General features: G+C 40.0%; 2 protein-coding genes across 3 annotated transcripts; one reads left to right on the top strand and one right to left on the bottom strand.

Annotated features, from left to right (window-relative positions):
* On the top strand, positions 1-20,157 carry itga6a (integrin, alpha 6a). 2 transcript variants are annotated; one of them, XM_034693312.1, is made up of 26 exons: positions 1-319; positions 9,830-9,954; positions 10,037-10,116; positions 10,205-10,466; positions 10,588-10,719; positions 10,947-11,160; positions 11,368-11,561; positions 11,644-11,738; positions 12,829-12,956; positions 13,039-13,128; positions 13,218-13,279; positions 13,359-13,528; positions 13,761-13,904; positions 14,005-14,120; positions 14,207-14,369; positions 15,812-15,898; positions 15,988-16,067; positions 16,162-16,239; positions 16,328-16,430; positions 16,548-16,724; positions 16,809-16,898; positions 16,984-17,091; positions 17,182-17,280; positions 17,382-17,507; positions 18,086-18,211; positions 18,672-20,157. In XM_034693312.1, exons 1-25 carry the CDS (start codon positions 132-134, stop codon positions 18,191-18,193), a joined length of 3,219 nt encoding a protein of 1,072 aa, XP_034549203.1. In that variant the 5' UTR covers positions 1-131; the 3' UTR covers positions 18,194-18,211; positions 18,672-20,157. The 2 variants fall into 2 exon arrangements, with proteins under 2 accessions (XP_034549203.1, XP_034549202.1); XM_034693311.1 differs by lacking the exon at positions 18,086-18,211 and having other exon boundaries at positions 30-319.
* Positions 20,158-20,622: 465 nt separating this feature from the next.
* Positions 20,623-23,121, bottom strand: nup62l (nucleoporin 62 like). Its single transcript, XM_034693313.1, has 2 exons — positions 21,135-23,121; positions 20,623-21,026 (listed from the first exon to the last, which is right to left on the bottom strand). Exons 1-2 carry the CDS (start codon positions 22,782-22,784, stop codon positions 20,868-20,870), a joined length of 1,809 nt encoding a protein of 602 aa, XP_034549204.1. The 5' UTR covers positions 22,785-23,121; the 3' UTR covers positions 20,623-20,867.
* Between the last annotated feature and the right edge of the window lie 567 nt (positions 23,122-23,688).

Genomic DNA, 23,688 nt, shown 5'->3' with positions numbered 1-23,688 from the left:
AGTGCAGAGCAGGGGGGACCAGCAGCGGCGGCATCTCTCAGTTAAACAGCACCGGGCTGATCAGAGAGAAGCAACGGGGTCAGCTGCGGCTTCAACTTTGGACCATTCAGACACTTCTGGACGCTGCTGCAATGCTGCTGCAGGGAGGACACGCTGCTGCTTCTCTGGCACTCATATTTTATTTCTCTGTTCTGGAGCAAACTGTGGTGCTCGCCTTCAATCTTGACACCAGTCATGTCATCAGGAAAAACGGGGAACCGGGGAGTCTGTTTGGGTTCTCTCTCGCCATGCACCGGCAGCTCAACCCGGACAAAAGAATGTGAGTTGTATTTTTAATCCTCTACTTTACAGCTAAACCACCTACTTCTCTGCTGTCTTATGTAACTGATGGATAACGGTGCACCTGACTAAACAGGTTCATTTTAATTTTAAAAAAAGGCTACATTTTCACTTATAACGTTTTTTAACCTGATCCCCTTTAATTTAAAGTTCTAAATGAATTAACCTGGACACTAAATTCCTCTCAGTTTCAATGTCTACCATTGATAGACTAATCGGACTATTTACATCCACTGTTTGTGATGTCAGTCAGAGTATAACCTATAAAAGATACTGTATCTACCACAGCCTGTAGTGTTTTACTCAGATTGTGCGTGTTTTGTTCTACTGTTCTCTAAAGGCTGTATGTCACCCCGTGGTGCTTTGGATGTTAAAGGGGAAGAAGCTGAAAGACAACAAGTGGATAAACAATGGTTATAACTGTGATGCAAATGTGCCTGTGAGGTCAAACTGAGGGAGCCCAGAGAAGAAAAGTAGAGTGCGTGGTGCAAGTGTTAGTCGATTAATTGCTTAGTTGTTCAATATAAAACGAATTTGAACACTGCTCAACAATGATAATTGATGACTAAGGTAATATGCCAAACGAGATGTGATGGTCTGAATACTATGGGAGACTCAAGCAATTAAAATTTATAACAACTTTCTATTATCAACACATTTCAGGCAGATTTTCATTGAACCAGGTAAGGCTATGTCTTGTGCCAAAGTGAGAGCACTAACAGAGACAGTGTTTCATAAATGCACAGTGATTCTCTCTGATATAAAATGTATCACAGTGACTCATATCCCCCTGGCCAGCCCTGAGGGAGCAGAGAATACATCATGGTAGTGAGCCTGGTCATCCCACCACACAAAAAGTGTGAAGGGGGTTAAAGTGAGGAGGGCTCCAGGGTGGGGTTGTCTGGGTGAGGCTGCATGCTGGAGCTACTGTAGACATGGGAAGCAGGGACAGGAGCCTGCAGTGGCATGTTGAAGCACAGAGAGCAGGGATGAGAATTCCTGATAGCAGGAGTTAGAGAGATTTCCCAAAGATCACATAGATTAGAATTAACTTGAGGAATTTTATCTCCCTGGTGTTTTGACTGAAAGACAGCTTTTGTTGTAAGGGATTGCTGCTCATACAAAACTTGAAGCTGGCTTAACAAATGCATTTTTTGGGGACAAGGATTCCTTTGTGCTGTCCTGAAAAGAGGCACGTTTACTTTTGTCAGAGTTGATAAGTGTAAAGAGAGTGAAAGTCATGGAAGTGGATTTAATATTTGTTGGGCAAACAGAGGCTTGAAATGTCACACTAGCCTGATTGTTGGTTTCCAGCCAGTAAAAGTAAGAGGAGGGTGAAAATTCACCTGACATGTCGAGCTGTTAGAAAGCTGCTTTCTGAGAACTGGCTTTATAGTTAAAGCTCCTGTGAGGAGTTTTTAACTGGTAACTGACTAAAATGAACACTCATGAGAAGACAGGGTTAGGTGTTAGGCAAAGTGACTGACTGCATCTGCTTAATCAGCCTTTTTTATCATGCTCCACAGCAAAGATTCTCAGCAAGTGATTTGACTGTTAAAAATAACAGGATGTGGGGCGCCATTGGCTTATAGCAGTGTAAGCAGCAGCTCCATATACAGAGGCTATGGTCCTTGTAGCAGTGGTCTAAGGTTCGAATCCTGGCCTCATCCATTTGCTGCATGTCTTCCCCCACTCTTTATTCCCCTTCCTGTCTCTCTTCATCTGTACTATCAAATAAAGGCAAAAATGCCCCAAAATCTAACTTTAGATAAAAATAGCAGGATGAATTTCTTTCTTAGAAAAGACCTTAAACATGTGCAGGACAAAATCAGCAAAAAGATAGGGTGCTGCTTTGTCCACAGGGGGCGCCAGAATCGACACAAACTGAAAGATCCTCATAGGAGCTTTAAAGTAGAAATTAAAGAGTAAAGGAAGGTACCATTTATTTTTTTGTGAAAATAAATTAAGCAGCATCAGTTTGGATAATCACTAAGGTTTTTCAAGGGAAGTTATGAAAAATGCTAATTGTGACTCTTTCAATATGAAGATCTGCTGCCTCTTCCCTATAAAATGACAATCAACTGATTGTTTTGGGGTTTTAAACTGCGGTCTGGACCAAACCAGAAATCCTGAAACGTCAACTTGGGCTGTGGGATCTAAAAAAAAAACCAATGTTTACAAGCTTTACAACTACTTTCCAAAATAATGATGATTTTGATGGTTACAGTAGACAATTTGGGCTGTAGAAATCACATAAAAAAACAAAAAATGATAGTCACACCTATCAGGATCCCAAAGTAAAATGATTGTATTGAATATGTTGTCAGAGCAATGCTCCCAAACTGTAACACATCCAGTTTGTGATCTGAATACTGAGATAAAAAGCCAAAAACCCTCTTAATGAAAGAGCTTGAATTAGAGACAGTTTGGTGTTTTTGCTTTAAAGCAAAGCAAAAAAATCAACAACGAATGATTAAATCAAGATGAAATCATGATTAAATCAAAGTTCCCTGTACTTATTAGTTTCTGAGTAATCAAAGCATAGGTTCAGCAGCACTGACAATGAATGGCGTTAAAACTACACCATGCAATGTTTTGGTTGCAGCCTGTTGTTTTCTTCTCATATCTTAGTCAAAACATGATAATGTGTCTATGTCACTGCTAAAAAGCACTTCTTCTGGCAAATTATTGTAACTGACTTGAGTATGGAATATATGCTTCAACATCTCTGCTGTGATATCAGCTTAAATCCTCATGTGACCCCAGCGTAATCATCCAGACAAGTCAAGTGAAAGCTCATTAGAGCACACAGCAGCAGGTAATGAACAGCAGCATCTGACTTAAAGCTATGAGGAAGGCCGGCCGCTCTCATGATACCACTAACCAGCAGCAGTGTGTCACACTCTGCATCTGTCTCTTGTATTCTTACTGGAACTTGTGTTTGATGATGATCTCCGGCAGCTGCTAAGCTCTACTGGATATCACTGCTTACACTAATGTGATTATGATGAATCAGAGGTGAGGAGAGGCACGCTGGCTTTCACACGGCCCTTTGTAAAGGCTGATGAAGAGCAACTTGTGTGACGGGATAGACTAAACTCAACTGGCCTGTCATCCTCCCAGTGTTTCAGAGCCAAAAGCTAAATATTTTCTATTTAACTGCATCATTAAACTCATTCTATGGTGATTAAAATTATGTTAATTGTAGTGCATACAAGAAGGTGATTCCCTAATAAGTTTGTTGAAAGCACAAGTTAGAGTCTCACAGTGTTTATGATCTATTTTGTATTGGTTTCTGATAAAGTGGAAGAAACAAGCAATTCCTTTTTTTATAGCAGAAGACAAAGAGGCAACTGGGTGACTGTTGCATGAATAATGTGTGGGGTTAATGATGTGGCTATAACATCCAGTGAATGAAACCAGAGCAAAAAAGGCCATTTGAGTGGACATGTGTGGCCATCTGTGCCCATGTAACCCGATAGATGAAACCCATCAGTGAATCATCAGTCGAAACATTCCCGCCAAACTTAACACCGAAGTCTGGCTCGCTTCAAAAGAGATTGAGTTGCTTGGAAAAAGATTCATAGGTGAAGGGGTGGAAAGTTATTGTTTTGAACCTGAAGTTTTAATCCATGATTCCATCTGTGATGTGAACACAGCCAATCACAGGTCAGCACCACTTAAAGCTGCGTGTGTGTTAGTGTGTGCTTGTGTGTGTGAGTAAACTGAAACAGTTAGAACAGCTGCAGCAGTTCTTGTGGCTTCGAGTGCACAGCTGGAGGAGCTCTGGCCCACATCTGTTAACAAAGGCCAGTGAGATCACTGTGTAAACCCTCAGCAGTCACTATTCATGCCCATTTACACTGCACTGAAAGACGTGCTGCATGATGGGACATGGTCTCACACTGTGGCATGGCTGATTCTGGACTTCATTGCCTAATATAAGATTGATACATGAGAGAACATTTAAACGTTCCATTAACGTTTTACCCACATGTGGATATAACATGCTGTGTATAAACTTCTTTCAAAATAAGGACTTGCAATGTTTCAAGCTAGTCACTCAAACTTTCACTACAAGTTTCAATGTTCAAGTTTGTCATTTCAGGCCGTATGAAGAAGTGAATACTTCTTTGACATTCAGTGCAATTTCCTGTTACTTATACTGAAACACATGCCTTAGGTCTCCCCTAAAACATCTGTTATGGCCTACTATGTGTATGGCTGTTTTATCTGTATGACTGTTTGCTAGCCTAGTATTCACTTTTAAGGATACAGCTTGAAGCTATAGTTGAATTTCACTCTTTTCCAGACAGTTCCATTTTTTTGTAAGTTCTGACTTGAAACATTCTTGGAGTCTTTATAAGCATCTCAAGCAAGCATTACATGTATCTCTGCAGCAGACAGTAATGTAAAATACAAAAACAGGTCTGAAAAATTAGGTGATGTGTCTGCTAGTCTGTCATGTAAATGTCAATGTTACCCCTCAGGTACTTGCTAAATTCAACAACTTTCCTAAGAAGCTCTGCTGCTATGTCGGAGGTGTTTTCCTTTACATGTGTTATACGTCTCTCATACGGTCTGATGGACATGAAGGAACTAACTCTTTAAATCTGAGCATCATTAGTTTTTTCAAGCACCATTTTTTTTCCTCGTCTAATCAAATCAACCATAAGATTATAAACATTTCCCAAAGCTAAAGGCGGTTTATTAGCTTATATATAAGCCTGTAATTGACAAAATTGCAAACTCCTTATGTGGTTTGTTTACTGTCATATAGGTTCAGATTCATTCTGTTACACAGCAGTTGATTAATCTCTACAGCTCCACAGCATCAAAAGCCCCTAAGCATTTGTGAAGTGTTAAATGACTAAGGTATAATTTAGAGGCTAAAGTTATGCAGTAAACATATCTATATAATTTATCAACATCATTAGTGACTGCAATACAGATTACACATTATTTTCTTCCTGGTTTATGAATTAGGTTCTGAACATACTGAAGCCGTCTAACATGAGTCTGGTTCTGCTTGAGGTTTCTGCAGGTTAAAATGCAGTTTTTCCATGCTTTGATCTACTCATAGTGTATTAAGATGAGATAAGGCTGAGTCTTAACCTGTCTTGATGTTCGGTCTTTGTTAATAATCTAACATAGATTACGGTCTAGACCTGCTATGTTTGTAAAAGCGTCTTCAGGTAACGTTTATTGTGATTTGGCGTTATATAAATAAAGATGGATTTACTGATTGATTATTTGTATCTACATTTAGCTGGGTTTAGTTTGAGGAGAGGGTTTGCAGTTTGGTCTTCAGTCTCAGCTCAGCGAGTCCTTGTTCAGCAGATGATGATTCACAGGGATGTGACACAGATCAGGAGGTGTGTCACTAAAGGAACTGCACAACACCAAGGAGGAGAAAGGGTGGAGAGGATATCCTCTTCTTTGAATTCCCACACAGTACATGTGAAAGTCAGTTCAAACATGCTAGTACAGCCTCCCTTCCTAACATGTACTTATAGAGTCTCCTATAATTGGTTTAGCTGTTTTAATTATGCTTGATAACTGTACTTTAACTATTGTAGGCTTTCTACTTTTATTTTTGCATGTCAGCTGGCATGTTTTTCAAACATGAAGAATCTTTGTAAGGTCAAAATGAACTTGCATTTAAATGTAAATATGTCTAAGTCCTTCATAAGCACATTAGGAGTCAGATTCAAGTCTCTCAGGCCTCTGAATACTAGACATAATAGACACATTTCAGTGCCATGTGCTAGTGGTTGAATATAATGTGCAGTTGATTAAAAGCCATATGTTGTGTCTCTTGCCTGATAACATTTATAGTTTTCAGCACTGCAAGTTTTTTCTCTCATCACCTTATTCATTGAAAACAAGTCAACTGAAAGCACATAAATTCCACATTCTCACCACCAACTTAGGTTAGCTGAAATAGCCAGCCAGCAAACGTGATCAAATCTGCCTCTGAAAGTTTTGGCAGACAAAACTGATGGTGGCCAACTAAATTAAATTGGAAGCCTGCTTTTCTTTTTTCTGTCTGTAATCAAGCTATAAACTATAAAACAACTAAGAATTGAATATGATGAATATGTCTTCATGACTTCTGTAAGCTGTTGTGAGTTGTGTTAAAACAGGAAGATAGCAACAGCAACATCAAAGAGGTTAACCTGACAGATGTTGCAACATTGATGTTAGCTTCGAAACTTCGACTAAATGTTTTTCTCATTGTTGCTTTTCAATGCGAGGCTTGCTCATCATGTAACCCTAGGCAGCAACGGACAGGAAATAACATAACCAGTTTTGTTTTGTTTGCCTGGAACACAGGCCTTGCAGTTTGACAGTGTGCAAAAGGTTACCAATGCAGTCAACTGGTGCCATCGTTTCAGGGAGGGGAAATACCTAACTTTGAAAGTACAGCAAACTTAAACTGTGTCCCAACTAAGGCAAAGAGGTACATTGTTATTGTTGCAATTATAATATTTGTATTTTTGTATGAAAAATAGAGAATTTGTTCAAGTTTGATATTTAGGTTGTATTTGTGCGTTATTGCACATGCATTATAAGTAGTTTTATTTAGAAGTAAGCACTTTTATTTTGAAATGACAATGACATTGAAGCGGTTCTGCCGTGCATGCTTCACAGCAAAGGAACATGGAGCATGAACAAGTTTGAATATCGTTATATCCTGTATATAGCATGCAGCCAACGTGTTTTCACGGTGTATTTGCAAACAAAGCTGCAAATAAATCAGTAAAAGGAAAGCCACTTGTGTCTGTACACATCATGTGAAAAAATCATTAACATTTTAATTATATTATGTTTTGTTGTTTCTGCTGACACCTGCCAGACCATTTCCATTAAACTTGTGTAACAAATAGCAGTTGAAAAAATTATATTAAGTTCTGTCTTCCTTGTTAAGGATTGAAGATAAAGTCAGGTCCCAACTCATTGATTAAGTTGTCAATGCAAGTCCAAATACAAAACATTGTGCATTTAGTTAAGATTAAACAATATAACTTATTAGAATCTTTTGCTCTAACTTTTCCTGTTTGGCATTAGTCCTGAAATCAATGTATGAAAGTATAGTTGAACCCTTTTCGTTTAAGTGTGTCTGATTATGTCATCCCTGTAACCTCTGAAACACATCCTCTTTTCATGCCTGTCGAGGTTGTGTGAGATTGTGGGTTTAGAGGAGAAGCTGTGGCCAGTGAACTGTGTTTGGACAGAACAGTGAACACGCTCCAAATTGTCCGCCTCGCTGCTCCTTTGCCCTCTGCAGAATGCTTGGAACAGTGCTGCACTGTCCCATGCTGAAGTTTTCTCGTTTGTTTCTTATCACAAAATCAGCTCTTTGAGAGAGTGATCGAGTGCAAACAGCATTCAGTGGCCGAACCTGCTGAGTCACTCTTTCTGAGAAATGTGCAACATTTTTGTTAACCAAATGCATGAATAGACAGACCTTTACATGTATGTCTGATGTGGCCTTCACTGTCAGAGCTCTGAAATTCTACAAGAACCTTCCTCAGGCTTTGACAATGCAACCTTGAAACCTCGTCTTTAAATGTATTATTCATGGTTGTTATCCTGATTGGATTTTTTAACTTAGATTTAGCTGTGTTGAACAGTCGTCATTTATTAGATATCCTTGGAACTGATGTGTCCTATTTTATCCTGGTCCAGTACATGTCCTCTATACTACTACTACTACACTATTCTCAATATGAAGTGATTTGATTTAGCGTTTTACTTTTCCTTATTGTGTCAAGTTTTTCTTATCATATTAGTAATTTTCTTAAATGGTACTTTTTTATTGCTGAACCAGAACTCTTAATATCTGTGTATTTGTTGGGTGTCTAGCACTTTGACTGAAATATCGACTAACATTTAATAGATGGCGATGAAAGTTTGAAAAGAAAGACATATTTCCCAGAAATGAAATCCAAATTTCTTTGGTGATCTCCTAATTTTTTTTCTTTGATGCCACTGAAATGTTAGTATTTGAGGTTTTGAGTTAAAGTCTTAACAACGGCTGAATCAATTGACACTCAATTTTGTACAGATATTCATGTTCCCCTCATAATCGTAACAACAGAAGTAATTCCTTAAGTATCAATAAGTGCCACCATCAGGTCACATTTCAGCAGCAAGTCACCTCAAAAACTGACGAAATCAACATTAGCTTCAGCTGTACAATGTATAAGGCTCTAATGTGCTAATGTTAAAAAGGTGAACATAATAAACTACACATTTTCCAAACATTAGCATGTTAGCGTTATAGTTAGGATGTTCTCAGTTAGCTGCATGGAGCATCACATGAAGCTGTCGACTCTTTTTATTCTTTGGGAAGATTAATATTAAAGACCAGGGGTTCCTAAGCTTTTCTATGCCAAGGACTCTCATATAGCATTAGCCTCTGGTGGGGACTCCCTATTGCTAAATCTCTTAAATCTCTTAAACATTGTGTTGGCAAATATTCAAATTTAAAAACATGCACATTCTTGACAGATAACAAGTAAGAATCTTGTGATTCATTTATTTCATTCAATATCTTTTTGTAAACCGCGTTTGTATTTCCTTCTTTAAACAATGTTTAACAGTAATAGTGACAGTGAAAAGTGAACTTGTCACTCCTTTATTCCACTTTGCCCCTCCTTTTCTCAGGTTTCTGCAAATCCCCGTTTTGAAAAACACTGCTGTAAGCAACGCACTTTGTATTGGTGCAGGCTGTGCAGACATTAAGTATACGAAAACCTCACCATTTTATCAGGTTGATTTTGGAAAGCCACAGAATGCAAGAAAGCAATATATCCTCCTGAAGTTTTTCATTCAATCTTTGTGTGTCTGTCTTTCGGCATGTGTATCAGCACAACCTTCATTAATTTTTCCTCATTGTGCATTGTTCACAAACTCTGTACCTCCAGTGTACGCCCAGAAGTCGACCCAATTTCATACACATTTTAACCATTGTTTTAATACACTTTGCTTTACTTTATCTTGTAATTTCTTTAAATGTTTAATACCTGCTAAAGTATACCGAAACCTGCTCCTTGTGATCATAGTATTTGCGCTTGTAGTGATTTGAACAGGTTTTCAAACCGATCATTTACTCTCTCAGGAAGAGACAGTAATCTCATGTTTGAAGTCTGTCCACAGAAACTGAAAATAGGGAGACAGTAAACACTCCTGGTCTGAAATGAACTATTGATGATGAGGTCATACGATGAAGAAGTGAAACTGATTCCTTTGCCAATAGTAACCATAAAGTCAGCATTTTTTGACAGCCAGCAGACATGTTTCATCCTCTTTCCAGACGGAAAAAAGCTGCATTCTTGTTGCCATGCCCAAAAGGTCACTGTTTACTGTCTCACATACGTGTATGACATTCAGCACACTGCTGCTTTGAACACAAGAAACATAGGTTGTCACATCAAAGAGGTAATCTCAGTCAAAGTTAAGATTATTTTGTCTTTTCCTGCAGGCTGTTAATTGGTGCGCCCAGAGCCCGAGCTTTGGGAAAACAGACCGCCAACGTCACAGGAGGTCTTTATAAATGTGAAATCACCCAGAGCAATGACTGTGAGCGCATTGTATTTGATAATGAAGGTGAGTTATCAATCTTTTCATCTGTCTATTTATTGATAAAAATGGATATGTGTGCTCATATTTTTGTGTTTTATTCTGAAAGAGAACGTCCGAGTTGAGAATAAGGAGAATCAGTGGATGGGGGTGACGGTTCAGAGTCAGGGACCTGGAGGAAAGATTGTGGTGAGCTTTTGAGTCCTCGTGTGATCTTTCTGTCCACGTAAATCAAGGTATTAAAATTAACCAGGCTGTTTTTTTTAATGTATTTTAGACCTGTGCTCATCGCTATCAGAGGCGCCTGTTTGTAAACACACCTCAGGAGTCCAGGGACATCACCGGGCGCTGTTACGTCCTGAGTCAGGACCTGACCATCGACAGTTCCTCTGATGAGGACGGAGGAAACTGGAACTTCTGTGAAGGCAGATCCAGGGGACATGAGATGTTTGGATCTTGCCAGCAGGGTTTGGCTGCCACATTCACCAAAGATTACCACTATGTAGTGTTTGGAGCACCAGGAGCTTACAACTGGAAAGGTTTGACACTTAGCATGCCTGTACAAAGCTTTCCCAAATCCATTTCAACAATATAAATGGTGTACTCTGTTTCTGCTTTTTAAGAATGATTATTTTATTAACAATTAAACTCCCCCTACAGGTATTGTTCGAGTGGAGCAGAAGAACAACACTTTGCTGGAGATGGGAGTATACGATGACGGCCCGTATGAAGTTGGGGATGAGCAACTCTTGAACCCTGAGCTAGTGCCTCTACCTGCTAACAGCTACCTTGGTGGGTGTCTACTCCCAAAACTTCTTCTATAAAAGTAAAAAAGCCTCCCCATCAGTATATGGGGAGCCTTGTGTGTTGTTGACTCCTGCTGGTCAGTCAGTGCAAAAGCATGAGTCGGGGAGACACAGTGAATCTGTGTAGGTGTAAAGACATCTCAATGAAAAGGTGTCAACATGTTCCTAAAGTGTACAATAAGATTCTTATGCCCTACATCTCCTGCACTATAGGATTTTCTCTTGATTCGGGGCACAGAATCACAAAGAGTCGTGACTTGACGGTGGTGGCAGGAGCACCCAGAGCCAATCACAGCGGGGCCGTGGTCCTGTTGAGGAAAGAGAATGAAGCCTCAGGAAGGCTTTTGGTGGAGCACACTCTGCAGGGACCCGGACTGGCATCCTCCTTTGGATACGATTTGGCTGTGGTCGATCTGAACGGTGATGGGTAGGAAACATTTTACTGCCTTGGTTTAGCTCCAGCTTATAGATATTTATCCTTATTTGATACGTGACATTTTTTTTGTAAAACTTTTAAATTTTGTGAGCGGATCTGACTGTCCTGAAGCTCTCTCTCTATTACAGTGCAATCCTCATGGTTTGCTTTCCTTTTAATGGACTTCTTATATTTATTTACTTCTCTTCTTTGACCTAGGTGGCAGGACATAGTTGTAGGAGCGCCTCAATTTTACATGAAGGACAGAGACATTGGAGGAGCTGTTTACGTTTACATCAACCAGGCAGGAAGGTGGAATAGAGTCACTCCTGTTCGTCTTAATGGGACCAAAGACTCCATGTTCGGACTGGCAGTGGAGAACATCGGAGACATAAATCAAGACTCATTTGAAGGTAATTTGGCTGTGATTTTGTAGTTGTGTTACAATGTTTCTATCAGTTGATGTGAAGTAACATGGTTTTTCTTCTCACGCAGACATTGCTGTTGGAGCTCCTTATGAAGAGGGTGGGGCAGGAAAAGTTTACATTTATCATGGGTCTGCACAGGGAATCAAAACCATCCCAGCACAGGTAGGTTTTGTGAAGCTTTATTTAAAACAGCTGTTGTTGTGTTTTCATGTAAATCACATGACTGCGAAAGCATGTTAAAACAAATATGTTAAAGTGATTCTTCCTTCTTTCTAAGTATTTTTTTTTTTTAATTCACCAATTACTGTATATACATGTAGTCGATACAGACACAGTAACAAGTACAAACATGACAAAACATGGAAGGACACATTTATAGACAAATATAAATATATATATATATATATAATAATATTAGCAATCAATAAGAGTAGTAATGTGGCAATATATTATAATAAGAGTAATCAATAAGTAAAATAACTCTAAGACCAAAGGGGATGAAATAAAAGGTATAATAATAACTCAATTGAAAAGAAAAGGAGGAAATTCTTACAGAATGTGTTTGGTGTTACAGTATATAGTTTGGTTTTTATCTGGACTTGATTTGATTTGTTTTGTGGCATTATTTCACCGGCAACAAGACAGATTTGAGAACTATAGAGTATGTTTTATAGAATTCTTAGAGTTGGTTGTTTTGTTGAGCTGACTGTTGCTCCATTGATATGCGTTACGTTAGGAGGTCCAACCATTGTGAGATATTCTTCCAAGGAATTATCACTCCTCCTTTAGTTCCCTGCAACTCTTAGCTCAGGCTTTAAGTTTTCTTACCACAACTTTCCCGTTTGGTTCAGTCTCGTTGCTCTTGACAGTCCTGTTTCTCGTCAAGATAAAAAACTAAAACATCTGTACACCGCCTCTCCTAACACCAAATGGCAGACAAACACAGTTTGCTACGAGGGAACATAATTCAGCGTTAAACAGCTACAGAGCCACACATTTGCCTCAGGAGATGGTGGAGACCAAAAACAGAGCTAAAATCAGACTAATTACAGAAAGAGTATTTGTCGATTTGCTCCTGACATAGTGTGTCAGTGTTGGAGTGTTATTGTTCTTAGCAATAATTATTCTACTATTCATTCATAGATTTGCTTTCGATCTGAGATTCACTGAAGTATTCACTGTCAATAATGAAAGCTCATTTTGTCTCCTTCATATCATTTTTTGCCTTTTTTGAATTCTTTCTTCATGACAGATCCTTTCAGGAAAGCAGCACAACATGAAGCTCTTTGGATATTCTCTGGCTGGGGACATGGACTTGGACAGTAACTCTTATCCTGATCTAGCTGTGGGCTCTCTTTCTGACTCAGCTTTCATTTACAGGTACAATTTTCCTCACAAATTGCAAGTAAATTTAAACCTAACTGATTTTTTCTAACACTTGATTTAACTGCCTTTCTTTCAGGGCACGGCCAGTCATCAGCATCAGGAGGGATGTCAAAATATCTCCACAGGAAATTGACCTCACAATCAAAACCTGTGGTAACAGCATTTGGTAGGTGTTCTAATAGTCTCTCATTTCAGCCGGCCTTCTTAGTCTGTACGTCTTGTTATAAATGTTAACATAATCCATTTCCTCTCTAGCTTCACAGTGGATGCATGCTTCTCCTACACAGCAAACACTGCTTCCTACAACCCAAGACTTAGTAAGTACAATAAACCTTTAATTTAACAGACCCAGGATCTCTTCAGTTCTTCTTACATGTGTTTTCTTCTTCACCACAGCCATCAGCTATACTGTGGAGGCGGATGGAGATCGCAGGAAACAGGGGCTTCCCTCCAGAGTGATGTTCCTGAACAAATCCCTCACAGAAACAGACCACCACTTTAATGGCACGTTGGACCTCCGTGGCCAAAAACAGGAAACGTGTACAAAGATTGTGGCCAAACTGAAGGTAAAATCTGCCTTACAGTTAGATCACATTAGTGCTGTCAAATCCAGTCAGCCAGCAACAGTCAGGAACAGTTAGATTTAGTAAGGAAAATTCAATTCAAAGATACAATCTCCCTCTGCTGAGCTTGAGAAATACAACTATGTGCCAATATCATTTTCATGCAGCAGTTTCAAGCCTGTACATTTTTTTCTTTTTGCATGCAAAATAACGACATCTCTTATTTTTTCTCCAGGACAACATTAAGGACAAAATGAGAAGCATTCCCATTGAGATGTCTGCAGAAATTGTCGGCACCAAGAGAAGACAGACAAGGAACGGCCTCCCTCCGCTCATGCCCATTTTAGACTCCTCCCAGTCGAGTAAAGACATCAAACAGGTGATCATTCAGACGACAACATCTATAAGAAAGTTATCAGCAAAGTCTCCACAATGGAGAAAAGTTTGAATGTATTTTTTGCACATTTTTTTTCTTCCAGGTAAACTTTGTAAAAGAGGGCTGTGGGGGGGATCATATCTGCAGGAGTAATCTGAAGATGGAGTACAAATTATTCTACAAACAAAACAACCTTGACAGTTACTCCGAATTACCCGTGTGAGTTCTCACTTTTCATTTCTTTGAAGCATCAAGTTATTTTGAAGCTCAGAGCTCAGCATGAATTAATGTTTGTATATCTGCAGGAAGAACAACGTCCCTGTGTTTCATCTGAATTACGAGAGGAAGGACTTGGCTGTGCAGGTGACGGTCAACAACATGAACGGCGATGATGCTTATGAGGCAAAGCTTGTGGGGACTTTCCCGGAGTCGCTGTCATATTCTGGAGTTCGCTCACCTCAAACAATGGTAAACAAGACTGTTAGGTGAACAGCAACTCTAGTGACACTATGTGGGTGTCACATGCCAAACACAGGTTGATGAATGATTTGGATGTCTACATTTCAGTGGCTTCTTGCACAGTTAAATACATCCCTTCATTTCAACTAATTACGATAGGAAGTAATACCGATACTCGTTTTAATAGATGGGGAAGTCAAATTTAGCCTGTGGGGGAATTTTCTAGGAAAGTAAGACTTAGATTGAAAACTTGGCTCACACGTGTCCTTTCTAAGCCTTTTTTTGTCATCTTCAGCTTAATACCTTTTACTTTAATCAGCTTAGGCTCGGCTGTGCTTAAATCATGCTTTTTAATCATGCTAATATGCAATGATGTAGTATTTTTAGCATAGCATTGTGTTTCTTATACCAGTGCCAATGTGATATCAAAGTTTCAATAAGAATCCAACATATAGATACATTTGAGTATGTTCGTCTTCAAAGTTCCTCATCTTGAAAAATAGTCAAACTTAAGGTTTTTGCTGAACAGGAGCCTTGCCCTGTGTTATGTGTTAGCATGCTCTGTTAGCATAAGCTTAGTTTAGGATTATTTATCTAAAATCAAGAATTTTGTCTGGTGATGAAACTTGACCTGTGATGAAAAAACTATAAAATGCATCTACATGTATAAAAATTAGTACCCATGAAATATATTTACAGAATATTTTCTAAACTCTATATTATGCCTATTTTAAAATCTTTACATTGGCTGCCTGTTGCTTTTCGTATTGATTTTAAAATTATTTTACTAGTTTTTAAGGCATCGCATAGCCTTGCACCAGACTAAATATCAGAGATGCTTTTAGTGTATAAACCAGGAAGGCCTCTCAGATCCTCCGGCTCCTCTCTTTTAGATGTTCCTAAGAGCAGAGCAAAAACAGCCTGCCGAGGAGGATCTGAGAGGCGTTGATAGAGATACTGAGACTTTGAAACGTATACTAAAAATGTATTTATTCACTCTGGCTTTCATGTAGGGTTTAACAATTATATTACTTAACTTTTATTGTAATATTGAATTAAATGTTGCTTTACTATTTTAGTCATTTTAACTGTTGTCTTGTTCTATTTTTATTGGTTTATTCATTCATTCATTTATTTTTATTTATTTGCTCATTTTTATTGATATTTTTAGCCTTAGTTTTATTTTCAACTCTTATCCTAACCCTTCTTAATTCTATGTATTTTAACTATTTGTTTTCTTAATTTTGATGCTTTAACTTATTTTAATTACACTTTTTTTTATTACACTTTGGGTTGCATTTGTATGAAAAGTGCTATATAAATAAAGCTTGGATGATTGATTGATTGATATTGTTCTAAAATATTTGCAGAATTTCATTTGTTATGTTCTAATTCAAAGTTTGATGATTGATCCAGATGTTTAACTTTCACATCTTGTCCTTTTTTTTTAGATAGAAAAGCCAGTCATCTGCACGGCCAATCAGAATGGCTCTCAAGCAGACTGCGAGCTGGGGAACCCTTTCAAGAGAGACTCCAGGGTATGAACTTGTCTTCAGACTTGTTATGTTCATTTTGGTACTCTAATACAACAAATTTGAACTAAAAAGTTTTTATTTGTTTCCACTAGACAACATTTTACATCATCCTGAGCACTGTAGGCATGACTCTGGACACCACAGAGGTTAATGTTGATCTTCATCTGCAGACGTAAGTAGAGTGCAGCTGTGGGTTATGCTCTGCACATGTAAGAGAATTTAACTGTAAAATGCACCTGGTAAAAATGATGCTTTTTTTCTTTCAGGACAAGTGTGCAAGAAAATATTGCTTCTGTCAAAGTAAAGGCCAAAGTAGTAATTGAACTGCCCTTGTCCGTCAGTGGGTAAGTGTTTTTAACTTTGACTCCAGGTCGGGACAAGTTTATTACAATAATACAAGTTTAAAATAAATCTTTTAAATGTTTTTGTCAGGGAGGCCAGCCCTAATCAGGTTTCATTTGGAGGAGTAGTGAAAGGTGAAAGTGCCATGAAGACAGAAGAAGAGATTGGAAGTTTGATTGACTACAAGTTCAGAGTAAGTCTACATATCTTATCTGCTTCTGTGTGTGATGGTGGAATCACTGCCGGTGTTTTATCTGATTGTTTTACTGTTAAAAAGAAAAAGGTAGTTACATATTAATGTCTGTTTCAGATAAATAACTTGTGGAAGACTTTGACCTCTTCCGTCAAAGCCTCACTTCACATTAAATGGCCCAAATACAACAAAGATGGGAAGTGGCTTCTTTACCTGGTGAGGATCACTTCTACAGGACCACAGGAGGTCCTGTGCTCTCCACAGTCTGAAATCAGCTCTCTCAAACACATCAAGGTGACATATTCATAAAACTATAGTATTTTTTTAATAAACCAGCTTAATTCCTCTTTGAAGTAATACATGGGATGTTTTTTTCAGGAGTCATCAGATTCCAGGACAAAGCGGGAAATTGGAGAGAGGAAGCCTGTCGCCAAAATGTCTCCTCTGTCCGGCAAAAGTACAATTTTGGTGAGTATTTGAGTGGATATTTAGTTTTATTTTAGCAGGTTATGTATTTTGATGTGTGATTTAATCCTTTGTTTTTTATTCTTAGACATGTGATGGTGATATCAAATGTGTGGTGCTCAAGTGCCCCCTTCAGGGCTTGGACGGTACTGCAGTCGAACTGAGATCTCGTCTCTGGAACTCTACCTTCATCGAGGTAACACATCAGTGTCTTTGTGTGTCTCATCATGAGTGTTTCTCCATTCATCTTGATTTACCTCTGGTTTATTTGTTTTCTTTTACACAGGATTATGCCTCTCTTTCACACTTGCGAATCACTGTGAAGGCCTCTCTTGTCCTCCACACTCAGGCTAAAAACATGATCCTGACAACTCCTGACACTGAAGTAAATAAAACAATAGCAGCAACAAATCATGGTCTGTGTTATCATCTTATTCTGAACTCTCCTGATGTCTTGGCTTCCCTCACTTTGATGTTTTATGACAGGTGACAGTGACAGTGTCTCCAGACAGTGAAGTAGCGCAGCTCAGTGGAGTTCCCTGGTGGATCATACTGGTGGCTGTTCTTGCTGGAGTGCTGATCTTGGCTTTGTTGGTGTTTCTGCTGTGGAAGGTGAGGAGGGGGAGGGGCGTTACAGCTTCATATCACAACATATAATCTGGAGATAAAAAATAAACTTCACTGACTGCCTTGGACAGGGAATAAGGTCAGAAAGGATGCAGTGTTCAGAGGATATAAGAAAAAGTTGGGCATAACCATAATAGTTACATACTAATAACCACAGTAGTGTTAAATCTGCACAAAAACATAGAGAAATATGTCATTTAACATTTTGTTGGGGGTTATTTGTAGACTTAGTTGGCTCTGATGTTTGTGTGACAAATAAATCTCTCATAAAAATCTTAAATTTGAATTAAAATTCCAGTAATATGCAGTTTCTTTTCAAACTCATATGATTACTAGTCTCACATAAAGGGAATTTGAGATATGTGGCATTTGCTAGACGATTTATTTTGGAACCTTTTTTTTAGCACAAACATCAGACTGTCCAGCTAAAATATTTCTTTAATGTTAATGAAAATGTATTCTCCTTTGTGTTTTGCTGGAAGAAATCAAGTCACTACAGATTTTCATCACTGATTCAGTTTGTCACTCTTAACAAACCCACTCCCCCCCTTGCTCCCCCTCAGTGCGGTTTCTTCAAGAGAGCATCAAAAGACGAGTTTGATGCTGCGTATCACAAGGCAGAGATCCATGTTCAGCCTTCTGACAAAGACAAACTCTCTGCTGAGGCCTGATTTATCCTCTGAACAGGGGTAAAAACAAGCTGCCAGCATGGAGTGTGAAACTGCACTCACTAATGAACTCTCTGCCGAATCAGCTGCTTAAACCCTACAAAATTCAATCAGACACATATTTTACTGCGCTGATGAGGAGCTTCTACTTTACAAAAATTAGAATAATCTAAACGCTGAAGTGCTTGGCATAAGGTTTTTAGATTTTTGTACAATATGTGTCTCTGAATTTTGTGAAGTAATTGCTGCATTTTCGTTCCAGCAGGCTTCATAATTTCTCCTGTTAGTAAAATCCCTCTGTGCTCTGCAGTTGCTTTCGCTGACATCACTCTCACTGCCTGGCTTTTTGTCCCATAAAAAACCTGCAAAGCATGCTTAACATCCCTGTACATCTCCCGTTGTTGTCTACAATGTACATTACTTATTTTGACATTTATGATTTGTTATTAATTCGTCATATTCTAAAAATCTTTCTTCTCAGTGTGGATTCTTCAAACGCTCTAAACAAGAGGACAGCGTTCCTCGTTATCACGCCGTGCGGATCAAAAAGGAAACTCCTGAGCGTAAAGATGGAGACGTGAAAATGGATCCTTTTGATAAAAAACAGTGGATGACATCTTGGACTGAAAATGAAAGTTACTCATGACTTGACTCGCTTTTCTTAGACTGAGACACAAAAGAGAGGAAGAACTGTTTTTGTTTCAAACTTCATTGATTTAGTGAACATGACTGTGATCTCAGGAATTAGTCAGGTTCCTGTTTTTTTTTTTTTACACTGTATAGATGACGCAATGTTTTTGTAAGTTTTGTATATATTGAAACACTTTTGCACACTGTATATTTATTTTTTTGTATAAATTAATGTCATGCAGCCAAAGATTTTTTTTCCAATCTTATGTCTGACTTAAAACGGATCAACAAAGGGTGACGTTTACTTTAGTGTTTCTCAGCTGTACTCTGGAAATAAAACCCCGGCATCTATGCAAGGAAGGTACAGCTAACTCGGAGTAACATGAATGTAAATTAATTTTATTAATGGCTGTTTTAATGTGTCTTGTTTCAATACTATCCGGCTTCTGTCCTCTTTGGAACAACATTTAGGTACATCATCATTTCACCATGATTACAGCTGTGCAGATATCACTGCTGAAACTGGATTTTTTTTTCCTATGACGCTGCACTGTAGTGGCACTTGGGTAGCATCCACTGTACTGTAGGTCATCACTGAAATAACTTTGCTCTGTGTGAGGGATCCAAAGGGATGTGAAAAGCCACAATAACATATGTTTAAAGTGAATGTCTTGTTGAATTGTCGGATGTATTAAAGCTTTATATAAGAAAAAAGATCCTTATGTATTAGTATGTATGAGCCTGTAGCTATCTGCACCGGTTTCCTGTATACAAACAATGCCTGCTGAAACACCTGAGGATGATGCCACTTTTACTAAACTGAAACCAAACTCTTATAATACCAAAGCAGGTCTCACGCCTACAGATTCAGTATTTGTATGCAGAATCTTCAGGCGTGAATACACCAGTCTATTCCCCAATGGATACCATCATTTATCAACACAAATAATCGCTTGTCTCGCCATAAATCAGTTCTTTGCAACTCCAGTGACAAAGAACATTAGCTAACGCAGCAAGTTGTGCCATTCTGCCAATGATTTATTCCTCACAGCTGTTCAATATTTACCTTTTATCCCACAGGTCAGAACTTGAACAATACTGTGCAAAAGGTTGTTCCAAATTGCAACTGCAAATAACCTTTATTTTGAAGGACCCAAAGCAGGATGCACAGAGCCACACATGCACACCACTCAGTCAGAGTGATGCAGCTAGTCGGAGGAGACGTCTCCTATTCCCTCCCTATCCTTTATTCTATAGTCTTGTGCATGCATAAGAGTAAACCACATTCCCATTCTCATATTCAATGTAAAAGAAAATAAAAGGAGTGGAAACCTAAAGAGTGTGTGTGAGCCATCAGTAGCATTCATGTTCTTACCGCACAAGCTGTGAAGATTGCAGCTTTTAAGATAAAATCACCAGCAATAGTTCACCAGTGCACCAACGTCTCTTTTACAAATACACAAGTTCATACACAAAATCATTCCTGTAATATAATTTGTATTCTGCATATGTTAAAAAGCAATCCTTTACATTTGAGAAAGAGGAACAAGTTCATTTTCTGGTTCTTTTTACAAACAGAACTACAAAACACTGAAGTCCATTAGTCTGTTATCAGAGTAAGTCATTAATGTTTAAATCAAGCAGCACTGGAATTGTTTCAACTGTAAGGGTTGAAAGAAATTTCAGGCAAATTTTTTTCTATCCGCTTGTGTCCTTTAAGAAAAACACTTAAAAGCTTTGAAATAATTAGAACTGTCTGCACACTGTGGCCAAAACTGCTAATGAAACAAAAGGCAGTAACAGAGCATTAATCAAAAGGTTTATTTATTTGTGCTGTCTAGAACAGAGGGATTTACATAGGAATAGATTCTCATTGTCTATATAAAAGTTTAAATCTATAAGTAACCACAAAGAGCTCAAACAGCCGAAGAGAAAAAGCAACTTAACAGGAGTTGGGATGAATGACATTCATGTTTATGTTGACCGAAGAGAAAAATATTCAAAATAAGCATTATGTAATCTCACACTTCAATGAACTTAGTGCAGCTCAGTCAAATGTTAAACGAAAGGTTTTCTCCTGCTCCTTGCGCTGGTTGTCGCACAGTTTGGACACTTCTTCCACTCGTCTCTGCAGGAGAACTGAGTTCTGATCAATCCACTGAAGTGAGTCCATGTGGGTGTTGAGGATTTTACAGATCTGCTGAAGCTAAAGAAGAAAAAGAGAGGAAAAGTTGGTATTATTTTCAACATTGAATGCCAAAGCACCCAAAATACAACAACACATGAGAACCTTAAAAATGAGGCGTTATCTTACTGGGTCGCTGGTATCTGCAGGACCGCTGGATGTGTTCAGGTGCTCGATTATCTCCTTCAGGTCCTGTGACATCCTCTTCAGCTGTGCGTCCACGTTCTCTGCAAGCTTGTATGTTCTCTCACGTTCCTCGTCCGCGTTCTGCATGTAGATGGTTCCGCTCTGCTCTTTCACCGACTCCTCCAGCGGGCACAGCAAGTCCTCCAGCTCTTTTTGCTGGGACAGGATGAAATCCAGCTCCTGGTTTAGCCTCCTCTGGTCCAGCTTCACCTTCTCCATCTCCTTGTGCAGTGCTGTGATCTTCTCCCCATTCTCCACCAGCATGCGGTCCCATGCATTCACCTGAGTCGCCTGCTGCAGGAAATGTCTCTCTTGATCTTCAAGCTCCAGACTCCACTTATTAATGAGACCCTCTAACTGGGCGTAGGTCATCACAGGTGGAGCAGCGGTTGTAGTAAGGGTTGTAGCTGCAGCAGTTGTTATGGCACTTATGCCAGTTACTGGTTTGAGTCCCATGGTGAAGCCTGTAGCAACTCCTGTTGTTGGGGCTGGGGCTAGGGCTGGGGCTGCAGCTGCAGCAGAAGCAAGGGTAGAGGGGGTGGCAGCTGCCCCCAGAGGTTTGAGCATAAAAGCCAGACTTCCACCTGCTGCTGTGGTTGTTGCAGCAGCAGCTGCAGCAGCAGCAGCGGTGGTTGCTGCTGGAGTTGGAGCTATACCAATAGAGAAGCCTGTACCTGGTGCAGTTGCTGTTGCAGCCGCAGCAGCAACTGAGGCAGCAGCTGCTGCTGCTGCGGAGCCAGGTATAGCAAAGAGAGATGGGGCGGATGCCAGGGCTGCCTGGGTCGCTACAGGAGGAGCTGGAGTGGATGAGGGTTTGATCCCAAAAGCAAATCCTCCACCTGGACCTGTTGTGGCTACAGCAGTAGGGGCTGGTTGGGGCTGGGTGCCCATGATGAGGGTGGAGGGAGCACTGCTACCAAAGCTGAAGCCTCCACCTGTGGCAGCAGCAGCAGCAGCAGCAGCTGCAGCAGCGGGGGCTGGAGCCGGAGCTGGAGCTGGAGCTGAGGTCATCTGCACTTTGGTCGATCCAAAGCTGAACCCTCCAAAAGAAAGCCCTCCAGGTGCTGTTGCTACAGGTAATGCGGCTGGCCCAGGTGCTGGGGCAAGTCCAGGTGCAGGTGCAAATCCAAGTGCAGGTGCTGCTGCTATAGGTTGGGGTTGAGCTTGAGCTTGACCTGCAGTCCCAAAGCTGAATCCCCCTCCTGCTGGGGCGGCAGGGGTAAGGTGTGCAGCCAACCCCGTGCCCAAAGCGAACCCTGACCCAGCGGCTGGAGCTGCTGTGGAGCCCATAGTCAGCCCTGGAGCTGCCGTGGCTTGAGGAGTCGTGCCGAGGCCGAATGTGGCGTTAGGGGTTCCAAAGGAGAAGCCTCCGGTCGCTGCTGTGCTCTTCGCCGGGGTGCCAAAGCTGAATGAACCGGCGGGGTTGGCAGCGGCCGGGGCAGCAGTGCCGAACGTGAAGCCCCCACCTGGGGCTGCAGGTGTGGAGCTTGCCATTCCGAAGCCGGTGGCGGGGGCCTGGGCCGGGGCTGTGGTCTTTGGAGCTCCGAAAGCAAAGCCCGAAGAGGCCTGCCCGAAGTTAAATCCGCCACTCATTTCCTGGTCAGGTGGATCAATAAAACGATATCGAACACAGCTAACATGCAAAACGGAGGAATCCTCTCTGAACTTATCTGCGGCTGCTTTTGGCGGGCCACTCGCACGAGCTCGATTATCAGAAGTCCCCGAGGAAACGGTTGGATTCCCACCTCGCCTTTAAGGACGTGAACGTTTATTGTCCTCGATCCCAGTTTCGTTGGTGTCACTTTGACCCAAACGAGGAATAGAAACTGAAAACAAATCCTTAGCCAAAACGTGGCCCAGTGTCTCGCATTACTTCAGGCAGGCATGTCTGTGGGCGACTAAAGGAAATGACGTCAGTGTGAAGGCTGTTTGTCACTATGCCCTCAGTTTTGTCTGCCGGCGCCTAATCCCACCCCGTAAAACTGACAGATCAAACCATAGTACGGCCCAGAAGGACAAAACAAATTTACAAAAGATGAAACACTTTTACAAAGTTGGAGACAAATTTATATTTTGAAAAAACATTTTTACATTTTATGAAGTAAAATTACATTATTAAAACACATTTACCAAGACCAAAACAAATTTATATTTAAGAAAACAGATTTACAAAATATGAAACACTTTTATAAAGTTTGATACAATTTTACAGACGACCGAACACTTTACCATTTCTAAAACAAATTAACATTCATCTGAATTCTGACACATGATGAAGGTTTTGCGGAGATGTGACGGAGCTTTTACAGAAACATGATGCCTTTTCAGCTGAGGTCTGACACCTCTCTCTGAGACCCGAGGATGTCCTAATATGTAAACCATGTCCATCTCCGTTTGGTTTCTCTCCATCAAAACAAACTAAATGACCCCTCACTCGATCACTTCCGGAACACTTCAGGTATTTGGTACATTCCCTTTCCGTAAAAATGAAATGTTA

This window comes from Notolabrus celidotus, chromosome 10, assembly GCF_009762535.1.
Source record: "Notolabrus celidotus isolate fNotCel1 chromosome 10, fNotCel1.pri, whole genome shotgun sequence".
In the NCBI taxonomy this organism is placed as follows: Eukaryota; Metazoa; Chordata; class Actinopteri; order Labriformes; family Labridae; genus Notolabrus; species Notolabrus celidotus.
Note: the sequence above shows the minus strand (reverse complement) of the source record. Positions and strands in the feature narration are given on the sequence as shown.

What these genes read in the sequence shown, in the direction of transcription:
- nup62l (XM_034693313.1), bottom strand. Translation starts at nt 22,784, where the DNA reads ATGAGTGGCGGATTTAACTTCGGGCAGGCCTCTTCGGGCTTTGCTTTC. An exon ending in CTGCAGATACCAGCGACCCA is followed by an intron (nt 21,027 to 21,134) that starts GTAAGATAACGC and finishes TTTCTTCTTTAG; the next exon opens with CTTCAGCAGATCTGTAAAAT.
- itga6a (XM_034693311.1), top strand. Translation starts at nt 132, where the DNA reads ATGCTGCTGCAGGGAGGACACGCTGCTGCTTCTCTGGCACTCATATTT. An exon ending in AGATTGTGGCCAAACTGAAG is followed by an intron (nt 13,529 to 13,760) that starts GTAAAATCTGCC and finishes TTTTTTCTCCAG; the next exon opens with GACAACATTAAGGACAAAAT. An exon ending in GTTGATCTTCATCTGCAGAC is followed by an intron (nt 16,068 to 16,161) that starts GTAAGTAGAGTG and finishes TTTTTCTTTCAG; the next exon opens with GACAAGTGTGCAAGAAAATA.